Below are 20587 nucleotides of genomic sequence, written 5' to 3'. Positions count from 1 at the left end.
TAATTTTTTGAAACATTGGGTTTGTTTTAAATATAACAGAACGGATGACCTTTCACCATTTTCCTTGTATTTCTCCACCACCTATGTCACATTTTGGCAACCTGTTCACTCAGAAATCATGGGTCTGGATTTTCTGAGAGGTCATCCAGTCTGACCCCCCATTTGTGGAAACTAAACTTTGCGCACACATTCAGATGCTGATCCATTTCTGCATGTCAAGGTTTAACTGCCACAAACATCATGGGTGCACCCAATAAAAATATACCAGGTAATGATGATGATGCAGGTGACTTAACAAGTGAGACCAGCCAAATGGAAGGAAACTTACAAAACATCAATCTCTTCCTTGGCCAAAATATGCCACAATCTTGTTGGCAACATCATCTAATGAAACTCCATACACTGTAGCTGGCTATGACAGTTTCAGGCTGGATCATATCTCAATTATCTCCTTAATTCCATAAAGCAAGTCTGGCGTTATTCTACCATTGCAAAAGTTAGGTTTTTTCCTATCATCCCTGACTGATTGAATGAATTCAAACATTTGGCTTTGGTTAAATACTAATCTAATCCCTTCTTTTTTATATTGCCTTTTAAAAAATCCCCAAGTGACTGTAATTCTCCTAAGCAACGCTGGGCTGAGTTGCGGGCGGGAGGAAAAAAACCCTGCATCATTCATTCATTCTTCTGGCTCGATGTCTCGTGACCAGTCTGTTTTAAGTCTTCCGGTGTGTGATGCAACTCCTGGCGCAGCTTGCAGACAGCTGTAGCAGGAGTGCATTGGATGAGAATGGAGTAGGCATGTGCAAAGTTGGGCCTTCCAGGTGTTTTGGACTTCAACTCCCACAATTCCTAACAGCCTACCGGAGGGCCCAAGTTTGCACATGCCTGCCGTAGAACAACCATCCCCATCATTTCAGATAGCAAACACACTCTACACAGTTGCACTTCTCTGTAGATGCATAAACTTCCCAATCTGAAACCTTATTTACTCCAAAGTAGAGCACATCCACTTACTGTCAGCTGCTGGTCTGTTTACTTAGAAGTCTGTGAATTCAGCTGAGATTAGCATCTTCTGTTCTTAATTACTGCCTATTTGACTTTGGTTTATGGTAGCCTTACGAATGAAACACTAAGAAAGGTTTGTTTTTAACATCTCTGCTCAGGTTTTACAGTTTCATGGCTGTGGCTTCCTGGATCGAAACCATCCTCTTATATGGATAATGTATACTATGTAACAAAATTAGGAAAAAAAAAATCTATTCCTGGTTTGAAAGCATTATTTCCTGTTTAATTGTGCGGTCCTTACTTTGAAAGTACAGGAGAGTCTCACTTATCCAACATTCTGGATTATCCAATGCATTTTTGTAGTCAATATTTTCAAAACATCGTGATATTTTGGTGCTAAATTCGTAAATACAGTAATTACTACATAGCATTACTGAGTATTTAACTACTTTTTCTGTCAAATTTGCTGTATAACATAATGTTTTGGTGCTTAATTTGTAAAATCATAACCTAATTTGATGTTTAATAGGCTTTTCCTTAATCCCTCCTTATTATCCAACATATTCACTTATCCAACGTTTTGCCGGCCCGTTTATGTTGGATAAGTGAGACTCTACTGTAGTTGTTATATTTCAGAAACTTTTTATTTGTGGCTGCCACAAACTATGTTGAATTGGTTGAGACTCGATGAGATATTGAAAAACTATAGCAAAATGTGCTGCAGAGATTTTTGCATGTTTCAGGAGTGACTTGAGAAACTGCAAGTCGCTTCTGGTGTGAGAGAACTGGCTGTCCGCAAGGACGTTGCTCAGGAGATGCCCAGATGTTTTGATGTTTCCACCATCCTTGTGGGAGGTTTATCTCATGTCCCCACACGGAGAGCTGGAGCTGACAGAGGGAGCTCATCCATGTTCTCCCCGGATTTAAATCGGCAACCTTCAGGTCAGCAATCCAACCTTCAAGTCAGCAGTCCTGCCGGCACAAGGGTTTAATGCATTGTGCCATCGGGTATACTGCAAAAGCAACGTTTCTACAGTTTAATAAACCTTCCCCATGTTTTTATGGTAGAACCAATTAGGAAATGACATTTATGACCCAGGAACAAAATTCATGTTACATAATGGAATACAGAATCCATCCATACAGGTGGATTGTTTCAATCCAGGAAGCTTGTCTATGTGTATTTATACAGTAGTGGTATATTTGATGTATGATTTCATTCTGGATGCTTGCATTTATATGATGCCCATATGTGTGAACAATGATTGGAGTCTTAACTGGATGCTTGCATTCAGTGAAAACATTAGTATTGAGTAAGGCTTGATTACTGCTTCATAACTTAGAAAAGACATTCTTTTGTAGCTTGAGGCAAATCTTCAAAGAAAAGAAAGAACCAAACCCGGACCAATGAGCCCCATACTCCAAATAAAGATGCAGCAGCTTCAAAGAAATTGTGAATAGCTCACGCTGGGGGTTCTTTGCTGATGCAAACTGCATGAAAGCAGGGATTGCGGAGAGGGTGTGTCTTCTCCTTTAAGAGCCCCATGTGCTCTGCTGGCCCTGAATGGCTCTGATGTGGGAGTGATGATACCTGATTCAGGGCTCCTCCTCCTAGCAAAAGGATGGCTGGCATGGAGAGAGATGCCTGAGTCAGAATTCCTAGTGGTTATCCATTCGTTTTCTGCCCGCCCGCACGTCGCCCACGTAGGATCTCTCCAAAGCTGTCTGCGGGCTTAATGGGCTGAGACGCCCCACTGGGAGGAGGGCAGGATGAGGATGGAGAGAGTGAGAGAATGCGAGGCATCTCCCGGCAGCAGCAGGGAATCCAGGAGAGCTGCTTGTATGTTGCCTGGATGAGCCTTGCCTGCACCAAGTGTGTACGTGCCTTGGTGTGCATGCACATGCGTGACTCACTCTAACATACCTACCTGTGAGAAACGGTTCCCTTTTAAAACAAAAACAAGTAGCATGTCTTCAGATTCACAAAACTGATTACTTCTGTTGCAATTCCATATAGCATTTTGTATTTAAGCAATACCTTTGATCATCCGTACCCATGGATTCCACCATTCACAGCTTGAATTTTTCATGTTTAAGAGCTTGCTAAAGCTCTGTGGCCATCTGAAAAGGGCTTTCTCTTGGTCCCACTACCTGCTCAAGAATATAATCCTAATGATGTAGGATCAGAGGTTCTCCCAAGCCTTGGACCAAAACCCAGAATTGATTAATGGCTCCACTTACATTTGATATGATTCTCAACAATGGTTCATTGTTCAGTTTTGCCATGGCTACAAAGGGATTGGAGCATTCATTTCTAATTTGGTGTAAGTTAGGGTTATGTCTGAATGTTAAATTTATGATAACCCTTGACTAAAAGGTAAAGGTTTCCCCTGTCGTTAAGTCCAATCATGTCTGACTCTGGGGGTTAGTGCTCATCTCTATTTCTAAGCTGAAGAGCCGGCATTGTCCATAGACACCTCCAAGGTCATGTGGCCAACATGACTGCATGGAGCGCCGTTACCTTCCCGCCGGAGCGGTACCTATTGATCTACTCGCATTGGCATGTTTTCGAACTGCTAGGTTGGCAGAAGCTGGAGCTAACAGCGGGCGCTCACTCCGCTCCTGGGATTTGAACCTGCGACCTTTTGGTCCGCAAGTTCAGCAGCTCAGTGCTTTAACACACTTCACCACCGGGGCTCCTAACCCTTGACTATAATTCCCAAAATCTTAAGATTGACTGTTAGTTTGTAGCTTCAAACATAAATGCTAAAAGTCTGGTTTGAACACAAGTTTTTGGTTCTGGATGGGAATGAGATTAGTCTTCCTCTGATATGTGCGTTGTCATTGCTGAATGCTGTGTGGATAAGTGACATGTGCCCATTGTCTGTTGGATTTCTATCAAGACAAAGGATGGAATGTCTTTCTGTACCATTTTGAGAGAGTTTTGTAAAACTCTATCTCTGGATGTCATCCTTTCTTTGCAAGTGAATTAATTCCCCATGTGCATTATATTTATTGGACTATTGTGCTGCTTGCTGAAGGCTGGCGTGAGTCACTCAGAAGCCCTTTCAGAAGAATCTGGAGAAGCCTGGAGGCTTTCTTTACTTTGAGCGGAAATTTAACCTGCATGTCTCGTTTCGACCGAGACTGACTGGAATTTCAAAATTGGAGTGCCATAGGAATAAAGCATTCGTGGAAGTTGCCACTTATGCAACCACACTGGCTGCCATTTCCCACAATATTTTAACACCCAATGCTCTTGGCTGGAAATCTATATACCTCATCCTTGGCAGAGGAGAGGGATTAATTAAATCTGCCTTTGCTCCATCTCTTGGTTAGTAATTGGTGCCCAGAGTGAAAATGGGAGCTCAGAGGTCAGGATGGGTACCACTGCTGGCACTCTCCTTGCTCATTGTTGTTCTGTAGTGTAAATACAATGATAAAAGGCCACCCTGTGAGTACAACTGATGGGGAAATTGGCTTCACTTTGCACTTCTGGTTAATATTTACCACTCAGGCTCAAAAGTGGAAAAGTGAGAAAGCCGGCTTGAGAGTCCCTTGGGAAATGATCTTCGCCTACATGCAGTGTTTTGCATGAAAGCCTGATTTGACTACTAGTAAATGGATGTCAGCTGTTTAATGAAAACTCTCCATTGGCATTTCCTTGAATGCTGCAATGATGCTGCTTTTGTGCATTTTTCATTCATTTCAGGGAGCTGCCTATAAGCTGTCTCTCTCTCCGTTCCTCAAGCATTGAGAAAACTATCTCGCTTTTCCCACCAAAACACCCTGTTTCAGTATTCTGAACTAGTTTGCATTGGCTGACTCTGTCTGCCCTGGTTGAATGGGTTACTCCATTCTCTGAAAGAAAACAAGCGGGTTCAATGCATTCTGCTCCTTTTTGGTGTACACAATAAGGCTCTTGCGTGCTTGGGAAAAGTCAACGCTTTATTCAAGCTTATAACCATAATTAGTAGCCGTGTTCATCCTGAGTTTCCAATTCAGTAATTTCAGTGCAGCTTTGTAGTGCGATCTGTTACAGAACAATTCCTTCATAGATGTTTGGAGGCTCCAAATTATGTAGTCTTGGATATGCTGGGTTTACCTTTTGATATTTACCTTTTGAGTGTTTGGAACTTTTTGTTCCTGAAGAAAAGATGCTTGGAATGCAAGGAAGGCAGGGCATTTTTTTATTTCTTTTGGCTTGGCATTGTTCCACTCCAAAACTCCTTTTGGGCATTTGGTGTGCCATCATTTCAGACTGGGTGCCAACCGCTCATCTTTGTCCCGTGAATTTGTTTTTTCTTGTGTGCCAAAGTCGGCTTGACAGATCCCTTGGTCATCATGTACTCATATACATGCCGTGCAATGTGTTTACATGTTGTTGTTGCCATAGAGATGTGCGAGTTAGGACCAAGCTCCAAAAGGCGAAGGCACCTTTCATGCCAGGTCTGAGAGATGTCATAGCAGAGGGAGGAGAAGGGCAAACAATTGTTGCATGTAAATAGATTTCTGCTCCATTGAGGAATAACCAGAGCTTTGAAGTGACAGCACACCGATTCAAGAACTGGCCCCCAGTAGAGTTGCATACATTTTCATAATTATTAGAGTTATAGGATAATAATAACATAATAATTTATTTATATTCCACCCTATCTTTCCAAGGGGACTCAGGGCGGATCACAGTACACATACACAGCAAACATTCAATGCCATTTGGACAAACAGAACAAACAGAAGAAGGTACAGTATGTAGTCTTGAAGTCCAGTTTTTTTGGTGCCTTGGAGGTTGAGGTTGAGCTCGGATTCAGTCACGGGTGCTGTTTCTCCATTCTCTATGACGAAGAGCCATCAGGACCTCCTCCTTCCACCTTCCTCTTGGTCACTGCATTTCTGGTCTTGCTCTTTATGGTATCGTAAAACACCTCCCCTGCAATTTGCAGTACCTAATTTCTCTACTTACAGTTCTAAGTTGTTTTTGAACTGTTTAGGTAAACAGTGAGCTGGGCGTGATGGTCAAGTTCTCACCCTGACCAGGCTTCGAACTGGCTACCTTTTTATTGATCTTATTACTGCTGGTGATTTACCAGCCGTGCTACAGCCCATTTTGTATCTGTTCCTAGGAGAAAAAGGCAACACCTATAGTATGCCATATGCAAACTCATCCTGCGATAAGTAGAATAAGTGTGACTGTGTTGTTGGATCTTGATTGCCATTCCATGCTTTCGTTTCCAAGCCCCTCTGCAGTGTCTGTTTTGTCTGGCACGTGTCTCTTGCGATGATGAGTCAGATGATTTTGCAAAAATGCCTGAAGGCTGGAGCAACAGAGCGGATCTGTGACAAATCGCAAGCTGTTGCCTTTCCCCAGGCCCTTGGTATTAGGAGAGATCAAGACTATGACAATAGGATTTGCATTTTTTTTTGTTACGGCTTTCTCACTGTGCAGAATGATTTTCATATATCAGTTTGGTAATCCTTAGAATAATTCTATGCCTTCTTCCTTTATTGAAGATAGTGAGGCTGCTGTTTACAGTGGTTTTCTTATGACCATCTAGTGCAGGCATGGGCATGGGTGTTAGAGTCATGGGAGTTGGAAGTCCAAAACATCTGGAGGCCTGAAGTTTGCCCATGGCAATCTAGTGAGTTTATGGGAGAAGGAAATCTGGAAAGGGGGTGGGGTGGGAATTATGGGGGCTGTTTGCATCCCTTGGAGTTTTTAGTTTCCACAAAGTTTCAAAGTGATTTAGATTGTTATTTCTTTTGCCTCAAAGTATGTATGTGATGCTCCTGAGGGCCACAAATTATGGATAAACATGAAGACATTCCCACCTGCCCAATTCCTGCAAAGCTGCCACCAAATCCTGGTGCTCAGCTAGAGATAACTTCTTCAAATGGTGACTTTTGGATGAAAATTGGTCCCCTTAAGTGCTGTAGCTGCCTTGTTAATTAGAACCAGATCTGTGCTTCTGATTGACTTTTTTGCTTTGCCAATGTTTATCCCAGTTGGCTTCTTCTGTAAATTCCAATATTAAAGCTGTAAAAGTGAACCTCCGTTGTCTCACCAGACACTTTTTCCCTTTTCTGTTTCTCTCTCTCCCAAACCCATTTCAGCTTGCGGCCCGCAGCTCACCAATTCTCCCACTGTGATTGTGATGGTAGGCCTCCCGGCCCGTGGAAAGACCTACATTTCCAAGAAGCTGACACGCTACCTCAATTGGATTGGCGTGCCAACAAAAGGTGAGCTTCATTTCTTTAAAACTGGAGTCACAGAGGTAACTTCAAGCGCAACCTCCTATGTAAATGCATCATCCACTAATCCATTACCACTGGTGTTTATTTATTTATTTTTTTGAAATGAACCCTCTTGAGATGGATGTCTGAAGAGATGCTCTTGGAACAGGCTGCATGTTTGGTGGATTTTTCTGAAACATTTTCACACGCATACATGACCACACACATACAATGTACTCAAGAATAATTAAATGAAAATCAGGTTGTGTGGCTTTCTGATAGGCCATGTTTGTTGTGTGGTATACCACATGTCTCAGATAGTTACTTATCTTTCATATCCATCCATTTATAACAGTATCACCCAACAGTTGTGGCCTGCAGATTGAATTTTTGGCTGCTCACCCATGGGAAGGAAATCATGCAACATGGTAATCATATAGTAGCTGATACGGTGCCATGCTTAGGCTATTGAGACAAAAAAAACCTGCCTGTCACATCAGGCAGCTTGAGAAGAAGTGATTTATAGTACGTTTGAAAGTATCTTTCCAAGAAGTTGTTTCTGACGAAATTTCTTTGTACTTGGCCTCAGAAGGGCTCAGGGGAAGCCAAATAGTGCATATAGATAATATTAGTCTGGATGGATCAGTAGCCTCAGTTAGAACAAGCCGTTTTGTATGTTCATGGGACTGGAATATCTTGGGAGACTTGAATGGGGTGACTCCATCCACCCCAGAATAAAAAGAAAAGCAAGATGGGAGAGTGGTGTCCTATTATTGTACATCTCTTTTAGCTTTTTAAGTAATATCCTACTCTATACCTATGTTACTAGTTGTGCACATCAACAGCCCAGAGAAAGTCAAATCTGAAGTCATTCTGTTATCAAAACATCCCTCCATGTCTTGGAAAGATAGAGTCAGTGATTCTTATTAGGATACTCAATGGCTTGTTTTTCCTTGGGAAGCTCACTGAATTTCATTTGTTTGCTTCTTGCCTCCTGACCATCTCCACCTCTTTTTGTCTCACAGTGTTCAATGTTGGGGAATATCGCAGGGAGGCTGTCAAACATTACAGCTCCTATGACTTCTTTCGTCCTGACAATGAGGAGGCTATGAAAGTCCGCAAGTAAGTGTGACTCATAGTGTTGGAAGTTATGGTTTGTGTAGTATGAAATTTTCACTTATGGTTTAAAGCTATTGTATTGTGTGTGTGCTTGCAATATGTAAGTAGTGAAACATTTCAGTAGAGTAAGAGTTAAATGCATGGAAAAAGGTTAATGGCTAGAGTGACACTGTGTAGTTTTTGCAAAAGTTACTGGATATCCATCACTGTTCTGGAATGTGGGCATTGACAAGTTTAGAGATAATGTGCTTTGCTTGTTGCCAATCGAGCCAGACGCTGAAATGCGCTGACCGTGCTGTATAAATACTTGTAAATAAATATAGATTGAGACAAAAAGGTGAATGTGTCTCAATTAACTCCCAACACCAACCTGTAGTGAATTTCTTTGAGTTGAGTGCTTTTTTGGCATTCTTGCAGGCATATGAATGGAGATGCCCTTTCATGCTATTGAGGATATCCCAAGAAGACAGGGCTATCCCTTTTGGAAATACTACCCAGGAAGAAAACTAAAAGAATCAAGCTAGGGTTGTTGTGTGTCTTTCGGGCTGTGTGGCCATGTTCCAGAAGCATTCTCTCCTGACGTTTCGCCCACATCAATGGCAGGCAACCTCTGAGGATGCCTGCCATAGATGTGGGCGAAACGTCAGGAGAGAATGCTTCTGGAACATGGCCACACAGCCCGAAAGACACACAACAACCCTGTGATCCTGGCCATGAAAGCCTTCGACAACACAATTAAGCTAGGATTGGGACTGAAAGGTTTTTTCAGTCTTACATGTATCCGCTTTAGCGGATTGTGGTCCAGTAAATCCGCTTTGCCCAATATCTCCAGTACTTTGGATAGCTCCCTTGAAATATAAATTAACTCCTGCAAACAAGTTCTTGAGCATCACCGTTTATCTTCCTTGGGACAGCCCATCCTGGTCTGGATTATGTATTAAGATGAGACTGGGGAGGCTTTTAGAACAGGTGGATCAATCCTGTCTCCCAACTCTGCAATTTGGAACATCCTTAACCCGTTTTTCTTGTTGTTGCAGGCAATGTGCCTTAGCTGCCTTGAGAGATGTCAAGGTGTACTTGTCTGAGGAAGGGGGTCAGATTGCGGTGAGTAGTTTTCTGGTTGATGTATTTAATATTTCTTTTGAAATCTTAAGGCCTTGCTGCAGGCAGAATGACGTTCTGTCTCCATCTTTTGAATGTACCTTTTCAGCATTAGGTCATGTGTGCAAAAAATAGTTTTTGAAATTGTACTAGACCTTATGATTGTATTCCTGACTCCAGTGCTTTGTATTTTAAACATTTAAGATTCCTTTATTATAAGTTAGGTTCTGTTTTGATTCTACTCTCTCTAGAATCATGCTAAATGGGAGTGGAATTCATCTTTTGCATGCAGAGGGATCAAAGGTTCAGCCAATGGTGTCTCCCAAGTTTTTTATTTCAAATCATGAAACTCTGAAGAGATTGTGACAGTTGACTGACTATACTGAGTCAGATAGCCAAATGGCTTGGTGAGAGGCAGCTTTCTAAATAAAGCCCAGCCCTTCTTTACAAACAAGATAAGACTCTACTCAGTAGTCCAGTTGGTTAGTGTCCATCTTTTCTCCTGCCGGTTCTTACAATTGTGTTTTCTATCATAAAGGTTTTTGATGCCACAAACACAACCCGAGAGAGAAGATCAATGATCTTGCATTTTGCCAAAGAAAATGGATTTAAAGTGAGTAAAAAAAAAAGATGATGATATAAAATTAATGTGGTTGCTTCTATCATAATGACTCATTTTTAAAATATGCACATTTTCCTTCTGTTCCCACCAGGTGTTCTTCATTGAGTCGGTCTGCAATGACCCAACTGTTGTCGCCACCAACATCATGGTAAGCGGGAAAGGTGTCCTTCTCCATCAAGAATGTTGTTGAGAGTTGGATGTTGAATAGAGCTTAGAAAAGGTGATTTTTTGGACTACAATTTCCGGGATTCCCAGCCAACATTCTGGGAATTGTAGGACCTTTTCCAAGTTTTGTTATTCCTGGTGAAGCCTTGAGTTTTTGTTCGGCTTGTTTGAAGTCTATTAAAAGTCATCATACTCTTTAATTGTTCACCTTGAGTACGTTTTCCTTCTTCCTTTTAGTCCCTTTGTAAAAATTAGTCCTGTGATCCATGGAGAGCTCCAGTGCCCAAAGGCTATGAATACGAATGGCTTACTGTATATACTCGAGTGTAAGCCTAGTTTTTCAGCCCTTTTTTTAAGACTGAAAAAGCCCCCCTCGGCTTATACTCCGGTGAGGGTCCTGGTTGGCTTATATTTGGGTCGGCTCGAGAATATATGGTACATTTATTTTCTCTATTATTATTGGTATTATTGCATTTATTATTTTTCTCTATTGTTGCTACTATTACATTTATTTTACTCTATTTTTATTATTATTAATACATTTATTATTTCACTCTGATATTATTATTATTGCATTTATTATTTTACTCTATTATTATTAAAAGGTTACATAAGCACATTTACATTGAAGAAGATGAAAATTATGATTTAATCAGTTGGACAGTCTTATCTTAAATTTGAGCTTTATGTAAATATTCAAAAACATTTAACCTACTGATGCCTCAATTAATGTAATTTTATTGGTATCTTATTTTTATTACTGAAATTTACCACCCTCGGCTTATACTGGAGTCAATGTTTTCCCAGTTTTTTTGTGGTAAAATTAGGTGTCTTGGCTTATATTTGGGTCGGCTTATACTCGAGTATATACGGTACATTTCTTTCTCCATCCCCTGAAGGATTTGGGTCATTGTGGGTCTTTTGACCAGTTGTCCCCTGTCAACACATCAGTCAAATAACCTTGGTTTTATGCCAAAACTTATCTCAGTATATAATTTCTTCTCCCTCTCTCTTTGTATGGCTTTAGGAAGTGAAGCTGTCTAGCCCAGATTATAAGGACTGCAATTCCAATGATGCTATGGAAGATTTTATGAAGAGGATCAGCTGTTACCAGTCGAGTTACCAACCTCTTGACCCAGATGACTATGACAGGTAAGGATAATGTGGTGTTCATGGAATTCTAGATTTGGAAGAGGAAAAATAGTTTGGATACATGTATTATCCCTGCCAAAGTTACTAGGTGCATGCAGAAAGTTCAGCTTCTGTCCAGACTTGAGAAGTCTGACTTTATGGATTTTGATTATTGTAGAGTTGAGTAATATATTCTCTCTAGGAATCTCTAGGTCCTTCAGTAATATCCACTTGGGTATTTGTAAATCTTCCAGTTCAATTCTATGGTTTTTGATCTACCGCATGGCGTTTTTTATTCCCCAGAGAATTATCGCTTATCAAGGTGATTGATGTCGGCAGGCGCTACCTAGTGAACAGGGTCCAAGACCATATCCAGAGTCGCATCGTCTACTATTTAATGAACATCCATGTCCAGCCACGCACCATCTACTTGTGCCGGCACGGCGAGAGCGAATCCAATCTCAAAGGGAGGATTGGAGGAGACTCGGGGCTCTCCATCAGAGGCAAGAAGGTAGGAGTCTGTTTATGGTTTCCTTTAATGTAATTTGACTGCAGTTCATGGGATTCGGTTGGTAGGAATCTAAATTATGCCAGATAAGAACACGTCCTCAAATAATCATGCACTGCTATTGTCAGACCTAAGCAAAGATTGGTATCCTTATTACAGACACAACTGAACCTCTCTTTGTCACTTCTGGAATCAACTCTGGCTATGAGTTGAGATAGGGGTCTAACAGAAGGTCATAATCTCTTCTCCATTTATTTCCCTTCTCTAGTTTTCCATTGCCCTGAAGCATTTTGTCCAGGAGCAGAACCTGAAAGATCTCAAGGTCTGGACCAGTCAGTTGAAGAGGACAATCCAGACGGCAGAAGCCCTTGACATGCCCTATGAGCAGTGGAAGGCCTTGAATGAAATTGATGCCGTAAGTGTTAATGATGGATTTGGAGGTGTAATTCTGATAGAGAAGAGGAGGGTGATTGCTTTCTATAACCTCTTCTGTATCGGCTGTGTGGGGTTCTTTGGTCTCCAAAGAACCATCAAAAGAACCTAAGGAGACTAGAACACAATATAGTATGGAATGGGCACTGTAACCTTTTCCATAGCTTAAGTGTGCACTATAGGGGGTTGTTTGGTCTCCAAAGAACCATCAGAAGATCCTAAGAAGACTAGAACACAATATAGTCTGGAATGGGCACTGTAACCTCTTCCATAGCTGAAGTGTGCACTATAGGGGGTTGTTTGGTCTCCAAAGAACCATCAGAAGAACCTAAGGAGACTAGAACACAGTTTGGGAATGGGCTCCATAGCTTTCCATAACAGCAGAAGAAACATTTCTCCTTGGTTCTTTCAGGGTGTGTGTGAAGAGATGACATATGACGAAATAAAGGAGAAGTATCCCGAAGAGTTCATTTTGCGTGACCAGGACAAATACTACTACCGCTATCCATCAGGAGAGGTATGTCCGTTGGAAGGAGGGACTAGCTAGAAAAATATGGGAAGAATGAGAAGAAAGTGGGTGGAAAGTGCCTTTCTAGACCTTTCCTCTGCTGTTCCTCAACCAAGATGGTTCTCCTGATTGCTGTCTTTGACTTTCTGGTCTCCACAAAACCATTTTTGGTGGCCTGGAGAACATCAAGAAAAGCACCATCTCCTTGTCAACTTAATTTTCCTGTGAATTCTTTTATCTTCTGCAACATATTGATGTTTGCTTTGTTTCCTTGCGTCTCTGGCAGTCCTACCAAGATTTGGTGCAGCGCCTGGAGCCGGTCATCATGGAGCTGGAGAGGCAGGAGAATGTCCTCGTCATCTGTCACCAAGCCGTCATGCGGTGTCTCCTGGCCTACTTCCTTGACAAGAGTGCAGGTGAATTGCCTCAAGCCATTGCAGCAATCCTTAGTCACCTGTGTACCTGTTTCTCTTTGTCCAGACTTGGACAAACTTTGGCCCTCCAGGTGTTTTGGACTTCCAACTCCCACAATTCCTAACAGTCTATCGGCTGTTAGGAATTGTGAGAGTTGAAATCCAAAACACCTGGAGGGCTAAAGGGTGCCTATGTTGCTATATACTGCTATCTTGAAATTGGTGGGACCTTTGGGTAGACCTACTTAGAATTCCACTGCTAGGTATTTTAATGGATAAGTAGAGTTGAACCAGAAAAATATTCTGTTCATCTACTGTATCACTCTGTTTGCAGAGCATTCCAAAGTAAGCACATCCCAAGGAGCTTAAAATCTAAAGAATGTTGCCAGAGGAAAATAGACTTTGAGACAAAGGCCAGGAATTTTTTTTTCAGTCAATGCATTTAGATGTGCCTGGGTTTCATTTTGAGTAGGTCAGCTTGCCCCAACTTGGTGGGCGGGATTGCATTGTCCAGTTGATTACTTTGTTGTCTTGTGTTTTCTTTCAGAGGAAATGCCTTACTTGAAATGCCCACTCCACACAGTACTAAAACTGACCCCTGTGGCCTATGGTGAGTCACATTTGGAATTACTATCTTTGTTGTTATTGCTGCTCCTGCTGCTCCTGTTGTTGTTGTTGTTGTTGTTAAGATTTTCCCCAAAATTTGGACCCAAAGCAGCTTACCATTTTAAAAGCTATACAGTAGAGTCTCACTTATCTAACATTCACTTATCCAGTGTTCTGGATTATCCAACGCAGTCTGTCTTTTAGTAGTCAATGTTTTTGTAGTTAATGTTTTCAATACATTGTGATGTTTTGATGCTAAATTCGTAAATACCGTAATTACTACATAGCATTACCGCATATTGAACTACTTTTTCTTTCAAGTTTATTGTAAAACATAATGTTTTGGTGCTTAATTTGTAAAACCATAACCTAATTTGATGTTTAATAGGCTTTTCCTTAATCCCTCCTTCTTATCCAACATATTCGCTTATCCAACATTCTGCCGTCCCATTCATGTTGGATAAGTGAGACTCTACTGTACAATTAAAAATGGTCAAAATGTAAATATTATATTAATCTATATTGAGGAGACCCCAGTGGCGCAATGGGTTAAACCCTTGTGCTGGCAGGACAGCTGACCGAAAGGTCAGCGGTTCGAATCCGGGGAGAGCGGGTGAGCTCCCTCTGTCAGCTCCAGCTCCCCATGCGGGGACATGAGAGAAGCCTCCAACAAGGATGGTAAAACATGAAAACATCCGGGTGTCCCCTGCAAACGGCCAATTCTCTCACACCAGAAGCAGCTTGCAGTTTCTCAAGTTGCTCCTGGCATGAAAAAAAATCTATATTTAAATTATTGAAACAATTCAGTTAAAATTCAGTTTAAAAATAAATAAAAGAACTATCAAATACTGCTCAGGTTAAAATATTGCAAAACAAATATGGTTATGTCATTTCAGTTTTTGGGTTGGTTTTTTTTTGCACAATTTATATAATTTAGGTGGATTGTGCATGTATTTCTGATGAATGCAAAGCCTGAGCATAACCTCATCCTCTTATTTCATTCCTTGCGCAGTGAGGACAGGGGGCTCAGCCCGGAAAGCTTGGCCTGTTTCCCGGTCAAGTGAATTTTCACCCCTTTTGCACCTGACAAAGTCCGAGGGAACTTGCCTTGCCCTGACCACAGGGCACATGGGTGTGTCAGACAGTGTTCCTATCTTCTGTAATCATTTGGGGCGCTAAACCTGATTAAAGAAAATCCAGTGGGTTATTAGTAATCCAGTGATTTATTTTTTCAAAATCTTTGTGCATTTTGTGTATAGATTTTTTTAAATCATGGAATGATTCATGTTGCCTTGGTCTTCAGCATCATCTTGATTTAGACCACGCCATGACTGCATGGAGTGCCGTTACCTTCCCGCCGAAGCGGTACCTTTTGATCTACTCACATTGGCATGTTTTCAAACTGCTAGGTTGGCAGAAGCTGGGACTAACAGCGGGCGCTCATTCCGCTCCCTGGATTTGAACCTGGGACCTTTTGGTCCGCAAGTTCAGCAGCTCAGCGCTTTAATGCACTGTGCCACCAGGGGCCCCATATACTTGAGTATATACGGGTAAATAAACCAAAATCCCAAACACTTGTTTGAGAGGCCCTGATTTAAAACATCTCCAAACGAATGAGAAGATACCCTTTCCGCCTCTGGTTACTGAATGCTTGATTCAAAGAATGATTAAACTGCTTCATCCGTCTTGGTTATAATTTGGTTTTTTTTCTTCCCTAAAGCATTCCTGATTTGCAAAATTTTCCAGTTTAGTTTCTTCATGGTGAACATTGAGTCCCAAGTAACTGATCGTGTTTTGTCTTCTTTCCTCTGTTTCCTTCAAGGTTGCCGAGTGGAGTCCATCTCTTTGAACGTGGAGGCGGTGAACACGCACCGGGACCGACCGGAGGTGAGCGGCCCCCCGCCGCCCGTTGAGCCCTCCTCCCCCCCGCCCTGTGTGCAGGGAAAGGCCCCGGGTAGACGTCTGTGTTTTAGAAAAACGCTCAGAGACGGATGCCCGCTCCTTGTAAGCAGTGCTTCTTTTTCCTGGCAGTCAGTTTATGTTGGAAGGATGGCGGTCGTGGTAAATACGGCTGGCTCTCCATATCCACGGGGGATTCGTTCCCTTCGTGAATAGCGAAGCCAGTAATGTTCAAGTCCTTTATATAAAGAAACTGAATTCATATCAACTGAGCTTCCATCACATCCTACCTCAGGCATGAGCAAACTCTGACCCTCCAGGCGTTTTGGACTTCAACTCCCATAATTGTGGGAGTTGAAGTCCAAAACACCTGGAGGGCCAGAGTTTGCCAATGCCAGTCTACCCAGTGGAGTCAGGGAGAGGTGAGACATCCTTCCCTGCTTTCTTTTTGATAGGGCTCACCATTATCCATGAGTTGGTCTTTCTATGGTAAGTGCAGGAAGGTGTCGCCCGCAGACACTGGGGTTGTACTATAACAGTATTTTGAATTTTTAAAGTATTTTTGATCCAGATCTTGCAGATCTTGCAGCCCACTGTAGTAGAGTAACTGTAGCAGTAAGTAGTAGAAAAGAACTGCATTTAATAGTTCTTTCTAGGCATTTGAAATGTCTCGCCTTATGTCTTGGCTGAACACTGGGTGGGGTCCTTATAGTTGTATGCTTTTGCAGAATGCCTACTCCCCAAAACAGGACAGTTTATGGAAAAACAAGTATGTGAGAAGGGGTAATTTATTGCCTAGTTGGACATTAAAAAAACTTACGTGAAGAGAGCATGTTCTAGTTAATATGGAGATGCATTTGGTTTCATGACAGGTGACACACACCCTTTCCCAGATCTGTTAGTATATTGCCAGGCAAGGGAACATCTTGAGACTTAAGGGACAAAACCTGAGACCTAAGGGTGATCCCTTGTGAAGGATTTGGCTTTGGTGCTAATATTTGTTGAAATTCGTATCCCACCTTACTCCCATTCATGGATACAAGACTGATGTTACAAAGGGCAGTATTTCAAGGTTTTCTCAAGGGTGGGTACACCCTTGAGCATAAAACCACAGTTTCCCAGTGGATGCCATTGAGATAAAAAGCATGAAAAATCTACTGAGGGAATATACACACACACACACACACGCACACGCACATACATACACACGTTCCTGGATGACATTCTCCCACATCTCTTCCCCTTTGCCCTTGGCTGAAAAAGAGGGATAAGCCCTAAAGGCCGAGGCCCATTAAGAGTTAGCCCACTCCAACTTTGGAAAAGTTTTCTTCTATGCCCCTCAATGCCTGTCTAGGCACAGTTTGCCTTTTGGCGAAAATAAAAAAAATATTTGCATTTTGTGAATTGAGGGAATCCTTGTAAACTCAACGAGATCTTAAGACTCTTTATGGCAGGCATGGCCAAACTTCGACCCCGCCCCAGCTGTTAGGAATTGTTGAAGTCCAAAATACCTGGAGGGCCGAAGTTTGCCAATGTCTGTTTTATGGGAATCTGAATGCTAAAAATCTCAGGAAGAGAATGCAGGTGGCTGTATGGATGTGTTCCTGTAGATGTTTAAATCATAGTAGGAAGGGGACCTTCTGATTTCTTTAAATGCCTTTAGTTAGGTGCTGAGCATTGCCTTGTTAAGCAGCAGTTTGGAAGTGCATTTGAGGCTTTGACACCTTGTAGTATGGAGGTTTGGGAGCACAGGTGCGCTGTGATTGAGGAAAAGATCTTACTGGATCCCCTCATGTGAATGTTCAGGGTCCCTGTACCCAAATGATGTTTGAATTGAGACCTGATACATACTTTGGGTGATAGTTAGATAGGAGATAGCAAACCTTCTTTGTCTGCAGACCTTTTCCAATGGCGGGTAAAAAGTGAGTTGCAAGATCCAGTATTCAGTCTCAGAAGGAACCCCATGAGTGAAGGATGCTGAAACCTCTCCAGACTGGCTCCCCATTTTCTCTAACCATAGCCAAGTTACAAATACATATCGGTGGCACAGTGGGTTAAACCGTTGTTCCGGCAGGGCTGATGACTTGAAGTGTGGGTTGTTGACCTGAAGGTTGCCTGTTCGAATCCAACCCGGAGAGGGCACAGATGAGCTCCCTCTGTCAGCTCCATTTCCATGTGGGAACATGAGAGAAGTCTCCCACAAGGATGGTCAAAACATCCAGGCATCCCCGGCATCATCTTTCCAGAGCCAATTCTCTCACACCAGAAGTGACTTGCAATTTCTCAAGTCACTCCTGACATGAAAAATAAATAAATACCAGAAGCCCACTAAGAGAAGCGTTATCTCAAACCTAATCTAGGGCAGTGGGAGGTTATCTCAATTCTTCAGACCTTGAAAGGTCTAAACAAGCTTTCCTAAATCGTGGCATTAGCAAAAACCATATTGTCCTTTGTTAGCAGCAGAGGCTTTTCTTGGATGGACCCTTGTCTGGTGGAAATTCGTCCTCTTGAAGATTCACTTAAGAGCTGGCAAGGCTCTCACGTATCCCAGTTGATGTGAAGTCTGATTTGGTATTAACGGTTGAAGGGCTTTGCTATCTTTAATGCACTCTTGCAATACTTTTACGGTGCTAGCCATATTTGAGGCAGGATAGTGAATCCAAAGGCAGGCTAGATGGGTTGCCATATTGCTATGCTTTGGACTTTTCACTATAATATGTTCAGTGTGTCTTCGTTAAGTATTTCTTACTATCATCATAAAGTTGCAGTGTTTAGCTCAGGGATGGGCAAACTTCGGACTTCCCTCCAGGTGTTTTGGACTTCAATTCCCACAATTCTTAACAACCTACCGACCGCTAGGAATTGTGAAAGTTAAAGTCAAACACTGTGAAAGTTAAAAACCTGGAGGGCTGAAGTTTGCCCATGGCTGGTTTATATTATCCTTGTTTTTTTCAGAGGTCTGATAGAGACTTTTAAGTTTGAACCCAGGCTTGAAACAGTATGCTGAGTCTCTTTATATGTTGTGTTTGCAAGAGTGGGAGCTCCCATCATTTCAAAATATCTCCCCCAAGTTTCCCCCAACTTTCACCTTTTTTTGGTTTGGTATGTGCTGGCAGATCAATTTAACCCATCATGTGTTGTTTTGCTTTTTCTTTTTGAACTGCTTTCTTCATACGTTTCGCCTTCTTCCTTATGATCTTTTTGTTTTTATCTTTGTCTCGCTCTAATTTAGGATGCAAAGAAGGGGCCTAACACCCTCATGAGACGCAATAGCGTCACCCCTCTAGCGAGCCCAGAGCCCACCAAAAAACCTCGCATCAACAGCTTTGAGGAGCATGTGGCCGCCGCCGCTGCCGCTTCTGCTGCCCTGCCCACCATCTGTATGCCCCCGGAGGTGCCCACCCAGGTGCCTGGACAAGTTGGTTACTTTCTTTTGTTGGTGGTTTTGCCTTTTTTTGTGTATGTGTATGATGCTGGCGGTGATGCTGTTGGTGGCCGAGTGTCGTGGCTGTTGTCATTGCTTGCTTGTGCTATCTGTTGCTTTAAATCTGGGGAGGTAGTACTTTGTTGACGCAGTTTGATCCCTTTTTAAAAGGCCGGTACCTCCGCTGGAATTACAGCCCAAGCTTTTTTCTACTTCTACTTACATTAACCTTTTAAAATTGACTCTGAATTTAATACATGTTTGAGTGTTTTGAGCTTGGTTTGGTATGATGGTAACAGCTCTCCATGCAGTCATGCCGGCCATGTGACCTTGGAGGAGTCTACGGACAACACCGGTTCTTCGGCTTAGAAATGGAGATGAGCAACAACCCCCAGAGTCGGAAACGACTGGACTTAATGTCAGGGGAAAAGCTTTACCTTACCTTTTGTCAAGATCAGTGCCAGGGGTCAGGGTGCGTGATGGGTGGGTTTCTTCCAACACCATCAATCAATCATGCTCCGGACCAGCACCCTGATGAATTGGTGAATTTTTCTGCGCTCACCAATTCTTCCAAAGTCAAGACTCAAAGACATCTGCAGTCTGAAGTTCAAACATCTATTTAATATTTACAGAGATATTTACAAACTGCAAAGTCCATCGCTAGAAGCTGGCATTCTTCCCTTTGCCTCTCGGCTTGGCACTCTCACACAGCTCAACAAGAGATAAGAAAGCACATTCCTTAGTCCAAAGGAAGTTCCGACCTCCAAGGCCGGAAATCATGTCTTATAGGTCACAGCAGGCTGTCAGTCAAACTGGCCTGCTGTTAACTGTTTCATTGCTGAAACACACACTTGCAAAACAGCAGAAACAGTTGATTTACATTTCATAGACACACAACCAAAATCCAACACCCTTTTACCTTTGGTATGATGGCATATGCTTTGAGCCAGTATAAAGAAGGAGCCCTGGTGGTGAAGTGTGTTAAAGCACTGAGCTGCTGAATTTGCAGACTGAAAGGTTGCAGGTTCAAATCCCAGGAGCGGAGTGTTAGCTCCAGCTTCTGCCAACCTGGCAATTTGAAAACATGCCAATGTGAGTAGATCAATAGGTATCACTCCGGCGGGAAGGTAACTGCGCTCCATGTAGTCATGCTGGCCACATGATCTTGGAGGTGTCTACGGACAACACTGGCTCTTCGGCTTAGAAATGGAGATGAGCACCAACCCCCAGAGTCAAACATGACTGGACTTAACATCAGGGGAAACCTTTATCTTTACCTTTTTAAAGATATATCATGCTCGATGTTGTCTCACTCCCATTTGTAAGTAAGATATTTGTATATAGGCAGTCCCTCGAGTTACAAATATCCAACTTATTTATTTATTTATTTAACACAATACTTATATCTTGCACTTCTCAC

At 42.3% G+C, this 20587-nt stretch overlaps 1 protein-coding gene across 10 annotated transcripts in view; it reads left to right on the top strand.

The window, feature by feature from the left end:
• The window catches only part of pfkfb3 (6-phosphofructo-2-kinase/fructose-2,6-biphosphatase 3), a 78200-nt gene that overhangs the window by 49881 nt on the left and 7732 nt on the right, over positions 1-20587 (top strand). For 4 of the 10 annotated variants that reach the window (XM_062983302.1, XM_016993531.2, XM_062983299.1 and 1 more), the window contains exons 2-14: positions 7120-7245; positions 8265-8361; positions 9396-9462; positions 9998-10072; positions 10173-10229; positions 11274-11398; positions 11681-11888; positions 12154-12300; positions 12730-12834; positions 13112-13241; positions 13786-13848; positions 15667-15848; positions 18976-19161. In XM_062983302.1, the coding sequence (XP_062839372.1) occupies positions 7120-7245; positions 8265-8361; positions 9396-9462; positions 9998-10072; positions 10173-10229; positions 11274-11398; positions 11681-11888; positions 12154-12300; positions 12730-12834; positions 13112-13241; positions 13786-13848; positions 15667-15848; positions 18976-19161 (1568 nt within the window). The remainder of the gene's footprint in view (positions 1-7119; positions 7246-8264; positions 8362-9395; positions 9463-9997; positions 10073-10172; positions 10230-11273; positions 11399-11680; positions 11889-12153; positions 12301-12729; positions 12835-13111; positions 13242-13785; positions 13849-15666; positions 15849-18975; positions 19162-20587) is intronic. The other 6 variants (XM_062983300.1, XM_008110259.3, XM_008110258.3 and 3 more) reach the window with 4 other exon arrangements.

This window comes from Anolis carolinensis, chromosome 5 (assembly GCF_035594765.1).
Source record: "Anolis carolinensis isolate JA03-04 chromosome 5, rAnoCar3.1.pri, whole genome shotgun sequence".
NCBI classification, from domain to species: domain Eukaryota; kingdom Metazoa; phylum Chordata; class Lepidosauria; order Squamata; family Dactyloidae; genus Anolis; species Anolis carolinensis.
The sequence above is the reverse complement of the archived record's forward strand: the minus strand, read 5'-3'. Positions and strand labels throughout refer to the sequence as shown.